The following is a 17,675-nucleotide window of genomic DNA, read 5'->3' on the forward strand; positions in this document are numbered from 1 at the left end:
TTACATGGAATAACCATGTAGTTCTATCGAACCCAGGAGACCCTAAAAGGAGACTGACATTATTAAAAACACACAATGCATTGCAATGTGTATGTATTTCTTTCTATATGAACCACATTTCCGGTATAATACAGTTTAAATGGAGACTGACATAATTAAAAACACACAGTGCATTGCAATGTGTATGTATTTCTTTCTATATGAACTACATTTGGAGTATAATACAGTTTAAATGGAGACTTGACATCATTAAAAACACACAATGCATTGCAATGTGTATGTATTTCTTTCTATATGAACCACATTTCGAGTATAATACAGTTTAAAAGGAGACTGACATCATTAAAAAACACAATGCATTGCAATGTGTATGTATTTCTTTCTATATGAACCACATTTGGAGTATAATACAGTTTAAAAGGAGACTGACATTAAAAAACACACAATGCATTGCAATGTGTATGTATTTCTTTCTATATGAACCACATTTGGAGTATAATACAGTTTAAAAGGAGACTGACATCATTAAAAACACACAATGCATTGCAATGTGTATGTATTTCTTTCCATATGAACCACATTTGGAGTATAATACAGTTTAAAAGGAGACTGACGTCATTAAAAACACACAATGCATTGCAATGTGTATGTATTTCTTTCTATATGAACCACATTTGGAGTATAATACAGTTTAAATGGAGACTGACATCATTAAAAACAATGCATTGCAATGTGTATGTATTTCTTTCCATATGAACCACATTTCGAGTATAATACAGTTTAAAAGGAGACTGACATCATTAAAAACACACAATGCATTGCAATGTGTATGTATTTCTTTCTATATGAACCACATTTTGAGTATAATACAGTTTAAAAGGAGACTGACATCATTAAAAACACACAATGCATTGCAATGTGTATGTATTTCTTTCTATATGAACCACATTTCAAGTATAATACAGTTTAAAAGGAGACTGACATCATTAAAAACACACAATGCATTGCAATGTGTATGTATTTCTTTCTATATGAACCACATTTCAAGTATAATACAGTTTAAAAGGAGACTGACATCATAAAAAACACACAATGCATTGCAATGTGTATGTATTTTTTTTCAATATGAACTACATTTCGAGTATAATACAGTTTCAAAAAGAGACTGACATCATTAAAAACACACAATGCATTGCAATGTGTATGTATTTCTTTCTATATGAACCACATTTGGAGACAAAATGCATGAACACATGACGGAACTTTGTCCGATTTGCTCAACTTTCCCGTGCATTTTGGCCATCAATCATCATTTTCGACGGTTTCGACTCAATTACGTCATGCTATCTTACACGATGTGATGTTACGTTATACGTTACAGAAGAGTCCCCTGCAAGCCGCAACGCCATCTGACCTTCGTCGGTCGTTTTCTTACAATAACTGTCATGTGCTCATTTAGGTATGTGTGCATGTGTATATTTTTCTCAGTGCGGGTGCAGGGTGTTACATCCCAGACAGGTTGCCATGGGGACAAGGTGGTCCCTGCCGCCGTCGGGTCTCGGCCAAGTTGGGCGCCATGGTGACTGGACTGGATGGTGACAGACTTTGTGACGAGTTTGCAAGGAGGGGGACCCGGTGGTTGGGTCAACAGACATGCACGTGCGTCATACATGTGCACACACACATTGTTGTACTTATACGTTATACGGTGTCATTATTCTGTACTTGAACGTACTAATGTACTCACATGCTAACAATATGTGTTCTTACAGTGTTTCCCATGGACACACTCCATTTCCAATCGTCTATGTGTATAGTAAGAAGAAAATCTTGACCAAGAGCTAAGGAGCCACAGTTTGAGCATCCTGCTGTGTGGGGTCGTGACCCCTATCAGATTCATTGTCACTCTGCCTATTGTTCCTCGAGTACACACACACACAATGTTATAACTTCTAGGGTCTCCATGACGATGATGGGGCGACAGTATGGCGACACAGTGGCGCTGCGCCGATGTGAGCATCAAGCACACCATCGTCATCATCACAATATACAGTATGTACTGTATGTCAAGTGCGTCCGCGTGTACATCTACTGTATGTACACCTCAATATGAATGTATAGTACACACACCTGGTGGTATTTGTGTATGACATTGACTTTGACCATGGAGACACGTAAATTAACGACCTTTATGCTTTACGATACCAATTCAACCTGAGGAAAATGGTGGTTCTCAAACTTTTTTTTATGGAAGCCGGTCTCTGAAACTGAAAAAAAATCCTCATGGGAAGTTGTAATTATGAGATAAAAAGTCATAATTATGAGATAAAAGGTCAGAATTCTGAGATTAAAAAGTCATGTTTATGAAATAGTGAGTGCATTGTTTTTATTCATGGAATTATTACTTTCTTATCTTTTCATTGTGGTGTTTTATCTAATAATTTAGACTTTTTTAGCTCATAATTGTGACTTTCCTATTTTGTAGGACTTTTTATCTTATGATTATGACTTTTTATCTCTTAATAATGACTTTCTTATGTTTTAATTATGACTTTTTGTCTCATTATGGCGTTTTATCTCTGAGTTATGACTGCCCTATGTCATAATTATTACTTTTTATCTTGTAATTTTGACTTTATATCTTGTCATTATGACTTGATTTCATAATTATGACTTTATCTTGTAATTGTAATTTTGACTTTTTATCTAATAATTGTTTTTATATTTGAATTATGACATTTTATCAGATTTAGTTTTAACTTTATCTTTAATCATAAATTAAAAATGTTTTGTGATTTTGCAGCCGTCCTTTTTACAGCATGTGCCACCTCAAAAATATTTTGCTTTACAAGAACATACAAGGGCCAGTGCGACATCTAGCGGACATCAGAGGCGATACAGCAATTACGATAAAGACATTTGTGACATTAACTTTTTTGACATAAGTGCGTGTTCGTGCTGAAATATTACTTTGATTATTACTTTATCAAATACACTTAATAAATAAATACACTTATTTATTACCGGTTACTATTTTACTTCCGGACGATAACAACTATGAATCCAATGCGGAAGTGAATAGCAGGGAATCATCTTGACTTATTTCCGAGTTCCCGCCTATCCGGTGTTTTGGCCAATGACAGCACGCGCCATGACAGACTCGTCACTCATTTGCATACTACGGAACAGCGGCTGCGTTCGCGGGAAACCGGCTGGCGTCGTAGGCCTCCAGCCGCCTCGTTTCATAATAAATCTATAGTTATTGTCGAACAGTTTAGTTTCAAATCTTAGCACTTTCTTTTAAAAGCATCCGACGTAGTTGTCTTTCTCGCACGGTCGTCAGTTTGAACTGTCGTCCGTGTTTTTACGTCGGCTAACACGCCGAGTTTCACGGCACAAGACAGCTTCTAACCAGGACAAAAGGCTTCCGCTGACAGGGATGAGATAGCACGGCAACATGAGCCACTTCAACTTGGAACGTTTTCGTTTTCACAAGACATCCGTCAAATTGCAGGAGCGCTGCTCCAAAAGCCCCGAGTCCGAGAAAGAGAACAAACCAGGTAAGCCATCTTGCCTGAGATGCTAGCCAGATGTGTGTAAACAATGCTACAATTAGCAGTAGTTCCCGGATGTATTGTTAGCATGCCTTGGGGCATTGTACGTTTAAATGACTGTGTTTTGGCACTCCAGGTGTTGAAAAAACTGATTAATTATGTGTTTGCTATGTCAACGACACATGTATAGACATATTGCCAGTGACGTAACAGTGTAGTGTTTGTGTTACATTGACGTTAGTTAACCCTCAACAGTGCTACACAGGTTTGCCCCATCCATACATGCATTTTCTATGCTGCTGGTGAGCTGGAGCCTATCCCAGTTGACTTTAGGGGCAAGAGGCGGGGCACACCCTGGACCAGTCGCCTGCCAATCACAGAGCACAAGAGGTTCTAAGTGTCTCTGTGGAAAAATTACATTGACAGGCAAATGTACCACCTTATAGTCATCCGGCTCTGTTAATACAAAGTCATATACTCGTATTTCTTGTCATGCAATTTTCATGCTGTTTTTGTTGCCTTCCAGGTAATATGAAACCTGCCAAAGCGTCATCAAAATCACATACCCGAGGGGTGGTTTTTGATGAGGTCATTGAGCTGTCTGACGACCACGACGATGATCAGGCAAAGAGACACTCCAGGTTGGCGTCAACTAAAATGGAGACATGATAGATGTTATTTTTACATATTTACCTGTATTGTGATTCTGCAGGGCACCTGTAGAAAAATCCTCTCAAAGCGTCACAAAGGATGAGCAAGACGAGGAAGAAAAAATATCAAAACTGACCGAGATATTCCCTCATTTTTCAAGGCAGAAGCTCTTGGAGGTGAGTTGAAAGATGCTTCCGTTTTTATTTACATTGACGTTTTGCATTGTCTTTATGTAGTATCAGATACGTGTTTAATAGAGGTGTGTATTGGCAAGAATTTGGCGATATATCACGATATTTTTTTTTTGTTTTTCTTGTAGTTAAAGATTATTTCCTGGAAAAACTGAATTACACCAGCAATATGCGCTTACTAAACACATTTTTATTCGATTACAACAGTATGTTATGCTGTATCACAAATTTTGTGTAGCATTTGGATGAATAAAGCTTTAACATTCAGCTTTAAATTTACAAAAAACCCCATAAAAAACAACTAAATTAAATTATGTCTCAAGTTCCTGCTCAAATGTTCACCATCAGAGTATTTTTGTGTAACAAAGTAACTAACATCAGTAAAAAGTCTTTTTAGTATGCTTGAAATAAGCATTATTTAACAAAATAGTGATATCAATTAGAAAAACAAAATACCTGCAATATCACAGTACTACTTTTTTAGTATACTAAAGGACCTTGGCTTTGCTTGCTAGCGTCAGGTCCTCATAGTGTCTCGCTAAGATTTGTCGTGTTTCCCGAATACTTTATTCAGGCACGACACATTGCAACAAAGTATCGCGATATATCGCCGATACAATATTTTCTAGTATCACCTAGTGTTTAATAATACTTCACCGTATTGTCAGGTCATTGGAAGTACCAGCACATTGGATGGAGCTGTTGCTGCGTGTCTGCTGATGCCTGGTCATAAAGGTATGAATCCAATGAAAAATGTAACTCTGTACAGTAGTCGGAGAGCCAGGTAATAAATCGGTCATCTTTTTCAGACCCGGGTTGTGTCAGGAAGAGAAAGCAGGATGGATCGGACAGCTCACAGAACAGCCCAGATGCTCAACCCATCAAAAAAAGGAGACACTCAGTGGTGAGATGTTGTAAAAGAACCACACAAAAAAAGGTTTAGCTGTTTAGAATCTGTCTCACTAATTTAGTTTTTTTCATGTATTTAAACCAAAAGGCATCTGATGATGTTGATGATGACTGCAAAGTGGATGAACCGAAGTGGGAGAAGAAGGAGTCAATGGTCAGAAAGCTGCAGAAGAGGTTTCCCGATCAGGACAAGGAGGTAGTAAAAGCAAGTGCACTTTGGAATGCCATACTGCGAAGAGTTTTTTTTTTTAAAGCGGTTCTTGTTGGGTGTTGGTAAAAAAAAAAAACACGGACTGCGTAATTCCGGTGGTAATTTGCAAACCAATCCTTGCAAATCTTGAAATGGACCAATCAGAATCGTTTATGTAGACCGCGGTCCGTAGTACACAGTCCGTGTTTTACACACACTTGTTTGCGATCAACCAATCAGCGATGGTTTGACTAGGAAAACATCAATCATGGCGTCCCTGCCAAATCATTCAATCAGTAATAAATAATAAAACGGCAAATAATAAAAACTTAAGAAACCACATATAGTTGGTGGGTAGACAAATTATTTTTTTTTAATTTAACAAAGCATTATTAGAGCCCTGTAGACATGACAAAACACAACTATAGTCACATTTATACTCTTTCTTTTTTATTTACAACATATTGCGCAACTGCAGGGTCTTGAGACACACGCTAACTCGCAAACTAGAGAGCTAGCGACCTAAACGGTAGCCTTCAAGTTATTTCCTTTAAACTTAAAAAAAAAAAAAAAAAAAACTTACCACTTCCACACGGATAGGGAGGATAACTATTAACAGTTATTTCACCTTTAACATGAACATTAATCAAACGTAATAATTTTTTTCTGGGACTAACATTAAACTTTCATATCAAGGCGGGGGGCCTCAAACTAGTGTCCTGCGGGCCACATTTGGCCCACGGGCCGCGTGTTTGAGACCACTGATGTATGATGATCTATGTAGGAAAACAACCACAAGAAATGATAATCATTTCATCTTTATTATTGAGATTCTTATGTGATGCGGCAAAAATTATATATCATAGATGTCCCTTCTCTTCCGTTCTGACCTGAAATGGTTAGTTCAGGTACCGTTCTACGAGCAGCAATGTCTAAAATGTTTGTCATATTTTGTGTTTAATGTAGGAGCTACGCATGGTTCTGCAGGAACATGACTGGAATGTCGATGAAGCGCTCCAGGTTCTGCTAATGTTCTCTGACCCAGGTTTCCATGTTTTCATACTCGTGTCTAAATATGTTTAGGTTCCTCTTATGCTCCTCTAATGCTGATTATCCGTAACCTTTGTGACCAACATGCAGATAGCGTCGGCTCACCTGACTACGTACCAAAGAATTCCCAGCAATCAAAGCGCAACCGAGACGAGTCGCAAACCAAATTGCACAAACACCGGAGTTCGGATAAAAGGAAAAACAAGACTGGTGCTAACAAATCCAAACACCTCAGGGATGTGAGCGAGTCTGAGGACCATTCAGGCGACGCAGTGGACAGTGATGAACATTCAGACCACAAAGACGAAGAACAGTCCACAAACAGAAGCTCTAATTCCCCCCTGTCCTCATGGTTAGTAAAAACAACCTCTACCTCTCAGAAGCCATCTTCTTCCACCTCCTCCGCTGCCCAAGTGCTGTCCAGGTTCACCAGCGCAACCAGCATGGCTCAGAAGCAAGCGGCTGAGAGAAAGAAACAAGCGCATACCTCCGACGAGTGCTTCAGTTCTGAGGATGAAGAGGACGACGAGAGCGACTTTGACAATTCCGACGAAGACTTGACAACATCTAAAAGCTCGGGAGATATGAAGGAGCAGGTTCTCCTGTTCTTCCAGGAATCCACCATCGACGAGCTGGCGCTGATTTCTGGGTGCTCCGTTAAGAAAGCCATGAAGATAGTGCAGCTGAGACCCTTTAAAAACTGGATAAGCCTGGTGAGAAACCTTCAGAACATGAACATTTTTCTTCTGCAAGACCAAATTTAAGTCACCTTGCACAATAAACACGGTAGCATATTTTGTATAAAGTATTAATTTTAATTGTTGACTGACCCATCAGTTGTTCAGCACAGACATTTTATTTTGAGAAATAGTTCTTCACAAAGTTCTTCATAAGATAACTTTTCCTTCACTCGTAGACCGAACTCATCCACAAGAACAACGGGCTCTCCGAGGACCTCCTGCTGGGCTGCAAAGTGGTTCTTAAGGAGCGCAGCATCGTGCGGCGACTCATGTCCAGTTGCGAGACCATTTCCTCCAAGATGGTGAAGCAGGTCACGGAGGTGATGAAGAACGGCACGGGAGCCGTGAAACAGCCCGGCTTTCTCAACGACCAGTCAGTGGCACGGATTTGTAATAGTAATAGATTATTCTCGTCATTGTTGTTCCTCACATATTTTTTTTTTTGCATTTGTCGTTCAGGCTCCAGTTGAAACCCTATCAGCTCATCGGTCTGAAGTGGCTGCTGCTTCTGCACGAGCACCAACTGAGCGGCATCCTCGCCGATGAAATGGTGAGAAGCTACACAAGGGAGGAGATTGCATAAATCTACTTCATCTCCGACTTGTATGCATTTTTTTTTTGTAATTCGCTTGAATACACTGTTACTATACAGCAGGGGTCTCGAACTCAATTTACATGGGGGCCACTGGAGCTAGGGTCTGGGCGAGACTGGGCCGCATCAGGTTTTCCAAAAAAAAACAAAAAAAAAACGCATTTATTAAAAACAGAAAAATTAATAAACTTTGCTTTGGTTTCGATTTTCTACAATAAAAGCTCTGATAAAACATTCCACTGTTCTCAAATATCTTAATTTTTATTTTTCTACACAAAATAAGATGACAAATAAATAAACAAATCAAGAATAAAGAAAATCAATCAGTAATAAATAAATAAATATAATAATAATAATAAAACGGCAAATAATAAAAACTTAAGAAACCACATATAGTTGGTGGGACAAATTATTTTTTTCAGATTAAAATTAACAAAGTATTATTAGAGCCCTGTAGACATGACAAAACACGACTATAGTCACATTTTATTTACAACATATTGCGCAACTGCAGGGTCTTGAGACACATGCTAACTCGCAAACTAGACCGCTAGCGACCTAAACGGTAGTCTTCAAGTTGTTTCCTTTAAACTTAAATAGCCAAAAAATTTACCACTTCCACACGGATAGGGAGGATAACGATTAACAGTTATTTAACCTTTAACATGAACATTAATCAAACGTAATAATTTTTTCTGGGTACATGATACCATACAGCATCCATATCAAACTTGCGCGGGCCGCACTAACATTAAACTTTGATATCAAGGCGGGGGCCTCAAACGAGTGTCCTGCGGGCCACATTTGTAACCTAACATGTTTTTGGAATGTGGGAGGAAACCGGAGTACCCGGAGAAAACCCACGCATGCACGGGGAGAACATGCAAACTCCACATGTGAGGCCTGCGCGGTAACCACTCGGCAGCCGTGAATGCCGTCTTCTCTAATTTAAACTAACATTTGCAATAAAAGTAGATGGCCGCACTTAAGGCAGGTGTCAGAAGTCACGAACCTCACTGGATGCCACTGGTTTCAACCCGCTAACAGTTGTGTTGGGTTTTTGACTTGGTCATAATGATAATCCAGCAGCCTCTCTCGGTAATCCTCCCCCCGTTTCTCTTCTCAGGGTTTGGGTAAAACCATCCAGGCTATTGCCTTCCTTGCCCAGTTACTCCAGAATGGAATAGAGGGTCCTCACCTCATCGCTGTGCCTGCTTCTACACTCGGTAAAACAACCCCACTCCCCCACTAAACAATGCACACAGAGATTATTTGTAAGGTTTCTGGTGTTTATTCTACCTCTTAATGTAACCAAATGGACAAAGTGTGACTTCTAAAATAAATGTATTGTTGAGAAGAAATTGTCCATAACGTATATCGCTTTCTCTTCTCCAGATAACTGGGTCAGAGAGCTGAAATTGTGGTGTCCGAGTCTTCAAGTCATAGTTTATTACGGTAGGATGCTTTATAGCCTTTTTCTTCTTTTTCTTATCCAAACACCAATTCACCAAGTATGTGCATGTGTACTCTGTAAAGCCAGGGGTCTCAAACTCAATTTACTTGGGGGCCACTGGAGCTCGGGTCTGGGCGAGGCTGGGCTGTATCAGGTTTTCCAAAAAAAACAAAAAAAAAAAACGCATTTATTAAAAACAGAAAAATGAATAAACTTTGCTTTGGTTTCGATTTTCTACAAGAAAAGCTCTGATAAAACATTCCACTGTTCTCAAATATCTTAATTTTTATTTTTCTGCACAAAATAAGATGAAAAATAAATACACAAATCAAGAATAAAGAAAATCAATCAGTAATAAATAAATATAATAATAATAATAATAAAAACTTAAGAAACCACACATAGTTGGTGGGTAGACAAATTATTTTTTTCAGATTAAAATTAAGATTAAAAATAAATAAATCAAGAATAAAGAAAATCAATCAATCAGTAATAAATAAATAAATATAATAATAATAATAAAACGGCAAATAATAAAAACTTAAGAAACCACATATAGTTGGTGGGTAGACAAATTTTTTTTTTCAGATTAAAATGAACAAAGCATTATTAGAGCCCTGTAGACATGACAAAACACGACTATAGTCACATTTATACTCTTTTTATTTACAACATATTGCGCAACTGCAGGGTCTTGAGACACATGCTAACTCGCAAACTAGAGAGCTAGCGACCTAAACGGTAGCCTTCAAGTTATTTCCTTTAAACTTAAATAGCCAAAAACTTACCACTTCCACACGGATAGGGAGGATAACTATTCACAGTTATTTAACCTTTAACATTAAACTTTCATATCAAGGCGGGGGCCCCAAACTGGCGTCCTGCGGGCCATATTTGGCCCGCGGGCCGCATGTTTGAGACCCCCGCTGTAAAGCATTGTCGCCATTTTGAGGCCTAAATGTGTCGTGTGTAGGCTCTGTGGAGGACCGCCGCTACCTCAAGCACGACATTCTCAACGGAGACGTTGAATTCAACGTCATTGTCACCACGTGAGCATCTCATCGGGCACATTCGATCCCCACCGTGCTTTTTGAGTCCGTTTCACCTCGTGTCTTCCCGTTGCCCCGTCTTACAGGTACAACTTTGTCATCGGGAACGACAGCGACCGCGGCCTGTTCCGCAAGCTGCACCTCACGTACGCCATCTTCGACGAAGGCCACATGCTGAAGAACATGAAAACGCTGCGCTACCGCCACCTCATGTCTATCAATGTGGGTTCAGTGATGTTTAGCATGATATGCCCGCCTTAGCTGCCATCATCACATGATGCTGTTCTCTTCTCCTTTCAGGCCAAGCATCGCTTGCTGCTTACTGGCACTCCTTTGCAGAACAACCTTTTGGAGCTCATGTCGCTCCTTAACTTCATCATGCCTTCGCTGTTCTCCAGCTCCACCACACAGCTCTCTAAAATGTTTTCTCTGGTATGTTTTTGTATGCGAGACATTGGAGCTTATGAGGCGGACCTGATTTGTTCCTGTTCAGAAAACACTGCACTTCAAAACACTTTGCAAAGATAGTGTGCATTTTAACATGAACTTGCATGGAAATAAGTTAACACTCACTAAAAATGAAGGCGCAGATTAAGTGCCGGTGAACGATAGCGTGATATTGTGCGCTAATACGTGTTCTCTGCAGAAATCGCAAGAGGAGCAGAGTCGTTTTGAGAAAGATCGCATCTCTCAGGCCAAACGCATCATGAAACCATTCATCCTCAGACGAGTCAAGAGCGAGGTCAGTCACTCATTTTTTTGCTTAGCATCCAAATCTACGGTGTTTTTTTTTTTTTTTTTTTTTGGTGTCCATCCATCCATCCGTATTCTTCCACTTATCCGCGGTCACGAGGGCAGCCCAGATTTCACGGTCCCTGGCCACTTTTTCCACTTCCACCCAGTCTAGTGCAAGGATGGGGAAACTTTTTGACTTTAACAAAATTGACTGGGGGGGCAGATATATTTTACACATATACAGTAAACCTCGGATATATCGGACTCGGATATATCGGAAATTCGCTCACAACGGACAGATAAAAAAAGAACCGATTTTTCTGTAATGCATTTCCAATAAAAATTCATTGCATATATCAGATTTTTTATAACGGATTTCGCCTATTTCGGATAAAAATCTCCAGTCCCGTTCCAATGCATTTCCATTAAATTTCCCTCGCATATATCGGATGGCCGCATCGTGGCGCTCCGATTCGCCGAATCGTGACAGGCCGCTATACGACGTCATTTGCAGCGTTGCCTGCGCGTCCAGGTACATTGGAAACATAGTCAAGGAAGTGCCTTTTTATAACGGATAAAATCCGATTTACGCATATACCGGATATAAATCCGATATATGCGTAAAATGGACATTTTCCGGTATACGCATATAACGGATTTCGCTTATATCGGAAAAAACCAGTGGGAACAATTGAATCCGATATATCCGAGGTTTACTGTAATTCAAACCGTCAATCTGGAATTATTATTATTATTATTATATCTGTAAAAGTGTCATGCAACCTGCTATATGTTCTTGTGTCACTTTTTTTCAGGAGCCTTTTTTTCAAATAACCAAATTGATAAATAAAATAAAAACCTAAAACCATCATTTTTAATGAAATACTTTGGAAACAACAGGCGTATTTAAACACTTGGCGGGGCCGGATGTGGCCCCCGGGCTGTAGTTTGCTCACCACTGGTCTAGAGTGACGTAAACGCTGAAGGTCACAGCCCAATGAGGCCATCAGGACCGCATGGTCTGCATAGCAGAGACGAGATCCTAAGGATGTTGAGACTGTCTTGGCTAACTTGTCTTTAGTATTGCATGGAAGACCAGAATGATGGTCCCCCTTTTCCAGGACACTGCTCAGCTTCCCTTGGAAAGTTGATTCCAGGGTGCTGGAGAGAATTTTTTTTTTCTTTCAGCGTCAGAAATAGGCTTCCATACAATGTTTTCATTGCAGTTGTACCATTTGCAGGTCCTCCAGCAGCTGCCTGCCAAGGAGGTGAAGGTGGAGTTCTGCCCCATGAGTGAGAAGCAGCAGGTTCTCTACCAGAGTCTCTTGAAAAAATTCAAGGCTTCCACCGGTGGCGAGAGTAAGCTATATTTACTGTGCGTTGTGTGGCAGAAGTTTAATAAAGTCATTTTTGTCCTTTGCAGAGCGGGAGTTGAATAATGTAATTATGCAGTTACGGAAGATGGCCAACCATCCACTGCTTCATCGACAATACTACACCACGGAGAAGCTCAGAGCCATGAGCAAACTCATGCTCAAGGTTAGTCAATGTTTTAGACGGTTGTCCCTCGCTACAACATGGATTCAGACATCACAGTAATTAATAATTGATTGCTGTTTAATGGTTGAATTCAGCCTATTGGGAAAAATATGCATACTTAAAGCAGCTTTTGTTATGGCTGAAAATGATAACAATAACAAAATGAACTAACATGAATTACCTAAAATACAAGAAAAGGCATTCTAATTGTGAACCTAGTACTGAGACAAACGCCAGGAAAAGGTTTAAATGATCTCATAACAGGCACAATAATTACATAATAATCATAACAATAACACGGGCTACTGTTGGGGCCGTAACCCAAGAGGAGCTAAAACAAAACTCTGAACCTCTGACATCACTTCCTGTTCTGTACACTTCCGTTAAGGTCTGCAAGCGAATACATTTACTGTGACAAAAATTTTTATTTATTTATTTATTTATTTTTATTATTAAAAACAGAAAAATATACAAACTTTTTCAGTGCTTTGGTTCTAATTTTCTACAATAAAAGCTCTGATAAAACATTCCACTGTTCTCAAATATCTTCATTTTGATTTTTCTGCACAAAATAAGATGAAAAATAAATAAACAAATCAAGAATAAAGAAAATCAATCAATCAGTAATAAATAAATATAATAATAATAATAATAAAAACTTAAGAAACCACATATAGTTGGCGGTTAGACAAATTATTTTTTTTCAGATTAAAATGAACAAAGCATTATTAGAGCCCTGTAGACATGACAAAACACGACTATAGTCACATTTATACTCTTTTTATTTACAACATATTGCGCAACTGCAGGGTCTTGAGACACATGCTAACTCGCAAACTAGAGAGCTAGCGACCTAAACGGTAGCCTTCAAGTTATTTCCTTTAAACTTAAATAGCCAAAAACTTACCACTTCCACACGAATAGGGAGGATAACTATTAACAGTTATTTAACCTTTAACATGAACATGAATCAAACGTAATAATTTTTTCTGGGTACATGATACCATACAGCATCCATATCAAACTTGCGCGGGGACGCACTAACATTAAACTTTCATATCAAGGCGGGGGCCTCAAAGTAGTGTCCTGCGTGCCACATTTGGCCCGCGGGCCGCGTGTTTGAGACCCCTGGTCTAAACAGTCTTTTGTTTAATGTTGAATCCTATTTCGACAAAAATCCACGTATGGAACCTCTTAACCACAATAAGCCAGGGATAACCTTATAGATCTTAGTTGAAGTTCTTATGTGTTTGACCTAATAATAAAATGTTCTTCTCCTTATTAGGAGCCAACTCACGTTGATGCGGACGCGGCGTTGATCCAGGAGGACATGGAGGTGATGTCAGACTTTGAGCTGCATCGTCTCTGCCAGCAGTACTTGTCCATCGGCTCCTACCAGTTAGAGAACCATCTGCTCCTTGACTCTGGGAAGTTCCACTGCCTCACAGAGATGCTGGCGTCGCTCAAAGAGAAGGTTAGCCGCAAAACGGCTGTTTGTCATTTCGGTTTCAGAGAATGACGTTTGTGTTATCCCTTGCAGGGTGATCGGGTTGTGCTGTTCAGTCAGTTCACCATGATGCTGGACATTGTGGAGGTACTGCTGAAGCATCTCAGTCATCGTTACGTTAGACTGGATGGATGCACGCCGATAGCGGACAGGTCAGTCCTTTATAAGTCCATATAAGTCCATAAGTCCATTTATAAGAATTTTTCATAGAATATATTTCTGATGCCTTTTGTCCCGCAGGATTGTTCTGATTGACGAGTTCAACACAGACAGCGATATATTTATATTTCTGCTGTCGACCCGTGCCGGCGGCCTCGGCATCAACCTCACGTCGGCCAATGTTGTTATTTTGCACGACATCGACTGGAACCCCTACAACGACAAGCAAGCCGAGGACCGGTGTCACCGCGTGGGTCAAACCAGGTACAGCGAAAAAAAAAATTTATTTTATTTTTTTTTGTTTTTTACACCCACAGACCAACACTAATTACGCTTGTTGCATTTGTGCCAGGACTGTGCAGGTCATTAAAATGATCAGCAATGGCAGCATCGAGGACGATATACTGCAGCTGGGCCAGAGGAAGCTCAAACTGGAGCAGGACATGACTGCTGCCGAACAGAGTAAGCATCCATTTTACATTTATTTTTTTACCAGCGTAGCGTGTCTTCTGCTTTTCGGGTTAGTGAATAAAATGGCCGTTCATTAAATACTGTTAAGCCACGATCGAGCCATCCGCTGGGGTTAATACTCCCCCACACTCACGGCGACAACTTTCATTAACATTATGTCAATTTCCACAAGATTCCGTGTTAAATTGTACATTTTTATTGTGATTTTTGTCGGTCATTCCGTGATCACGGAAATCATAGGGCCCTACGCTCAACATCAGCTGCTAGCATGTGAGCTAACGGTTGTGTTAACAACACATTCTTAAAGCTGCACACACTACGTGTTCATGTTCAACAACTTAAACACACAAACATAGCATTTTTGTTTCCGTCAGAGAGAGCCAGGCAAAATATGTAAACATAGATGCCAGAAAGTCAAATAAGTTTGAAACGTGAGCAATCACTCATTCTGATCGGACATTGATAAGTTTAGCCCGTGACGAGCTGTCGTCACTTGACTACACATTTTACAGACTATTTTTCATTCTCTTGATGATGAGGAGACTGATCTCGTACTTTTATCCGGACACATTTTCATGATATTTTTAAAATGATTTCAAAGTAATTGTGGTCAATATATGCATAACTAATAAACTACAGTAAACCTCGGATATATCGGACTCGGATATATCGGAAATTCGCTCACAATGGACAGATAAAAAAGAACCGATTTTTCTGTAATGCATTTCCGATAAAAATTAATTGCATATATCGGATTTTTTCATAACGGATTTCGGACAAAATCTCCAGTCCCGTTCCAATGCATTTCCATTAAATTTCCCTCGCATATATCGGATGGCCGCATCGTGGCGCTCCGATTCGCCGAATCGTGACAGGCCGCTATACGACGTCGTTTGCAGCGTTGCCTGCGCGTCCAGGTACATTGGAAACATAGTCAAGGAAGTGCCTTTTTATAACTGATAAAATCCGATTTACCCATATACCGGATATAAATCCGATATATGCGTAAAACGGACATTTTCCGGTGTACGCATATAACGGATTTCGCTTATATCGGACAAAACCAGTGGGAACAATTGAATCCGATATATCCGAGGTTTACTCTATAGTGCATACTGTATTTTCTGAAGTATAAGTCGCACAAGGCCCAAAATGCATATTTAGGTAAAAAAAAAAAAACATACATAAGTCGCACTGGAGTATCAGTCGCATTTTTGGCGGGTAATTTATTTTCCAAACTACTTGACCAAAACAGACATTACGCCATCTTGGAAGGCAAGTTCTAACAATAAGGTAAACAATAAAGGTGTCCAGTGTTTATGTAACATAAACAGTTTTTTTCATTTATAAGTCGCTCTGGACGCGCAGACCTCACAGCTAGGAGACCAGGGTTCAATTCCCACCCTCGACCATCTCTGTGTGGAGTTTGCATGTTCTCCCCGTGCATGCGTGGGTTTTCTCCGGGTACTCCGGTTTCCTCCCACATTCCAAAAACATGCTAGGTTAATTGGCGACTCCAAATTGTCCATAGGTATGAATGTGAGTGTGAATGGTTGTTTGTCTACATGTGCCCTGTGATTGGCTGGCGACCAGTCCAGGGTGTACCCCGCCTCTCGCCCGAAGACAGCTGGGATAGGCTCCAGCACCCCCCGCGACCCTCGTGAGGAAAAAGCGGTAGAAAATGAATGAATGAATGAAGTCGCTCTGGAGTATAAGTGGCAGGAACGGCCAACCTATGAAAAAAAAAGTGCGACTTATAGTCCGGAAAATACGGTATATGTACATCCATACAACATATTATTTAACGCTGTTTTCATTTTTTTTTTTTTTTTTGTGCTTGTATTTTGTCATGGCACCTGCTACTCTCTGCAGTTTAGTAAACACTGTAAATGCACCTGACGACTATTTGAGAAAATTTGCTATTGATAACAGATATAAAAAATGATCATAGCAATCAATGCTTATAATCATAAAATACATCTGTACCTATACAAAGACATACATATTTTACTCAGAAATATATAAAGATGAATATTTAATGTTTTTTAGGTGGTGAGGGGACCATACCTGAAGACATGGCATCTTTGCTCAAAGCTTCACTGGGACTGTGATATTCTTATTAACATGAGAAACTAAAGTACTTGAGTGGGTGAAAGGGGGGTGGGGGGGATTTTCCACTGACATCTCCAATCCTGGGAAGTCTTGAATTTAATTTTTTTTTTTTTGACAAAACTGACACTGACACCTTCTGCTGTATGATGAAGATCAGCAGTGTCGAAACACTGAACAAACAGTGTGCCTTTTCAGTGTTTTTCTCCTCAGAGCATAACGAGGGCCTCGAGCTTTCACTTTCAGACCTCAAACTGATGACTAAAAATTGCGGGAAACTGCGCTGAAACCTGATAAACGGCACAAACCGTCGCTTGGTGAGTTTGATTTCAGTCAAACATCAGTTAGACGTATGCAAGATACAAGTCACATGACAAAGAAAAGACTTCTAGGTGCCACCAGAGGGCATCATTTTGTTCAATGCTATTAGAAAAGAAGAGGAGATAACATAAGCAGCATGCTATAAGCATAGCAGAGAACCACCGCATCCGGTATTATTGTGAACTTGAACAAAGCAAAAGTTATGGGGGAAATTAATTTTTGCAGGTTTTTCTTCAACAAATTTAGTCTAACAAGCAGCTGCTACATGGACGTAGACGACTGTATGATTGGTTGACTAACGTGGTAAGTGTTACTCTTTTGTAAGGCATTTTTCAAATGTGAATGTTTCGTTGTGTTTGTTCGAGTTTTAATAAATAAAATTGTATCAAATTAATGCATATTGATACTTGTGTAACTATATATTCACCATAACAATCCAATCCAATAGCTTTATT

The 17,675-nt window shown here is 39.7% G+C and overlaps 1 protein-coding gene across 1 annotated transcript; it reads left to right on the plus strand.

Moving 5' to 3' along the window:
* The first annotated feature begins 3,160 nt into the window (after positions 1-3,160).
* Positions 3,161-17,617, plus strand: smarcad1a (SWI/SNF-related, matrix-associated actin-dependent regulator of chromatin, subfamily a, containing DEAD/H box 1 a). Its single transcript, XM_058071481.1, has 23 exons — positions 3,161-3,560; positions 4,081-4,195; positions 4,267-4,381; positions 5,065-5,131; positions 5,206-5,300; positions 5,394-5,501; positions 6,462-6,540; positions 6,636-7,258; positions 7,462-7,658; positions 7,745-7,835; positions 9,004-9,103; positions 9,273-9,332; positions 10,304-10,379; positions 10,466-10,601; positions 10,680-10,811; positions 11,026-11,121; positions 12,356-12,473; positions 12,538-12,653; positions 13,939-14,127; positions 14,194-14,312; positions 14,401-14,583; positions 14,672-14,781; positions 16,840-17,617. Exons 1-23 carry the CDS (start codon positions 3,458-3,460, stop codon positions 16,899-16,901), a joined length of 3,090 nt encoding a protein of 1,029 aa, XP_057927464.1. The 5' UTR covers positions 3,161-3,457; the 3' UTR covers positions 16,902-17,617.
* The last annotated feature ends 58 nt before the right edge of the window (positions 17,618-17,675 follow it).

The sequence above is a fragment of the Doryrhamphus excisus genome, chromosome 4, assembly GCF_030265055.1.
Source record: "Doryrhamphus excisus isolate RoL2022-K1 chromosome 4, RoL_Dexc_1.0, whole genome shotgun sequence".
Lineage (NCBI taxonomy): Eukaryota > Metazoa > Chordata > Actinopteri > Syngnathiformes > Syngnathidae > Doryrhamphus > Doryrhamphus excisus.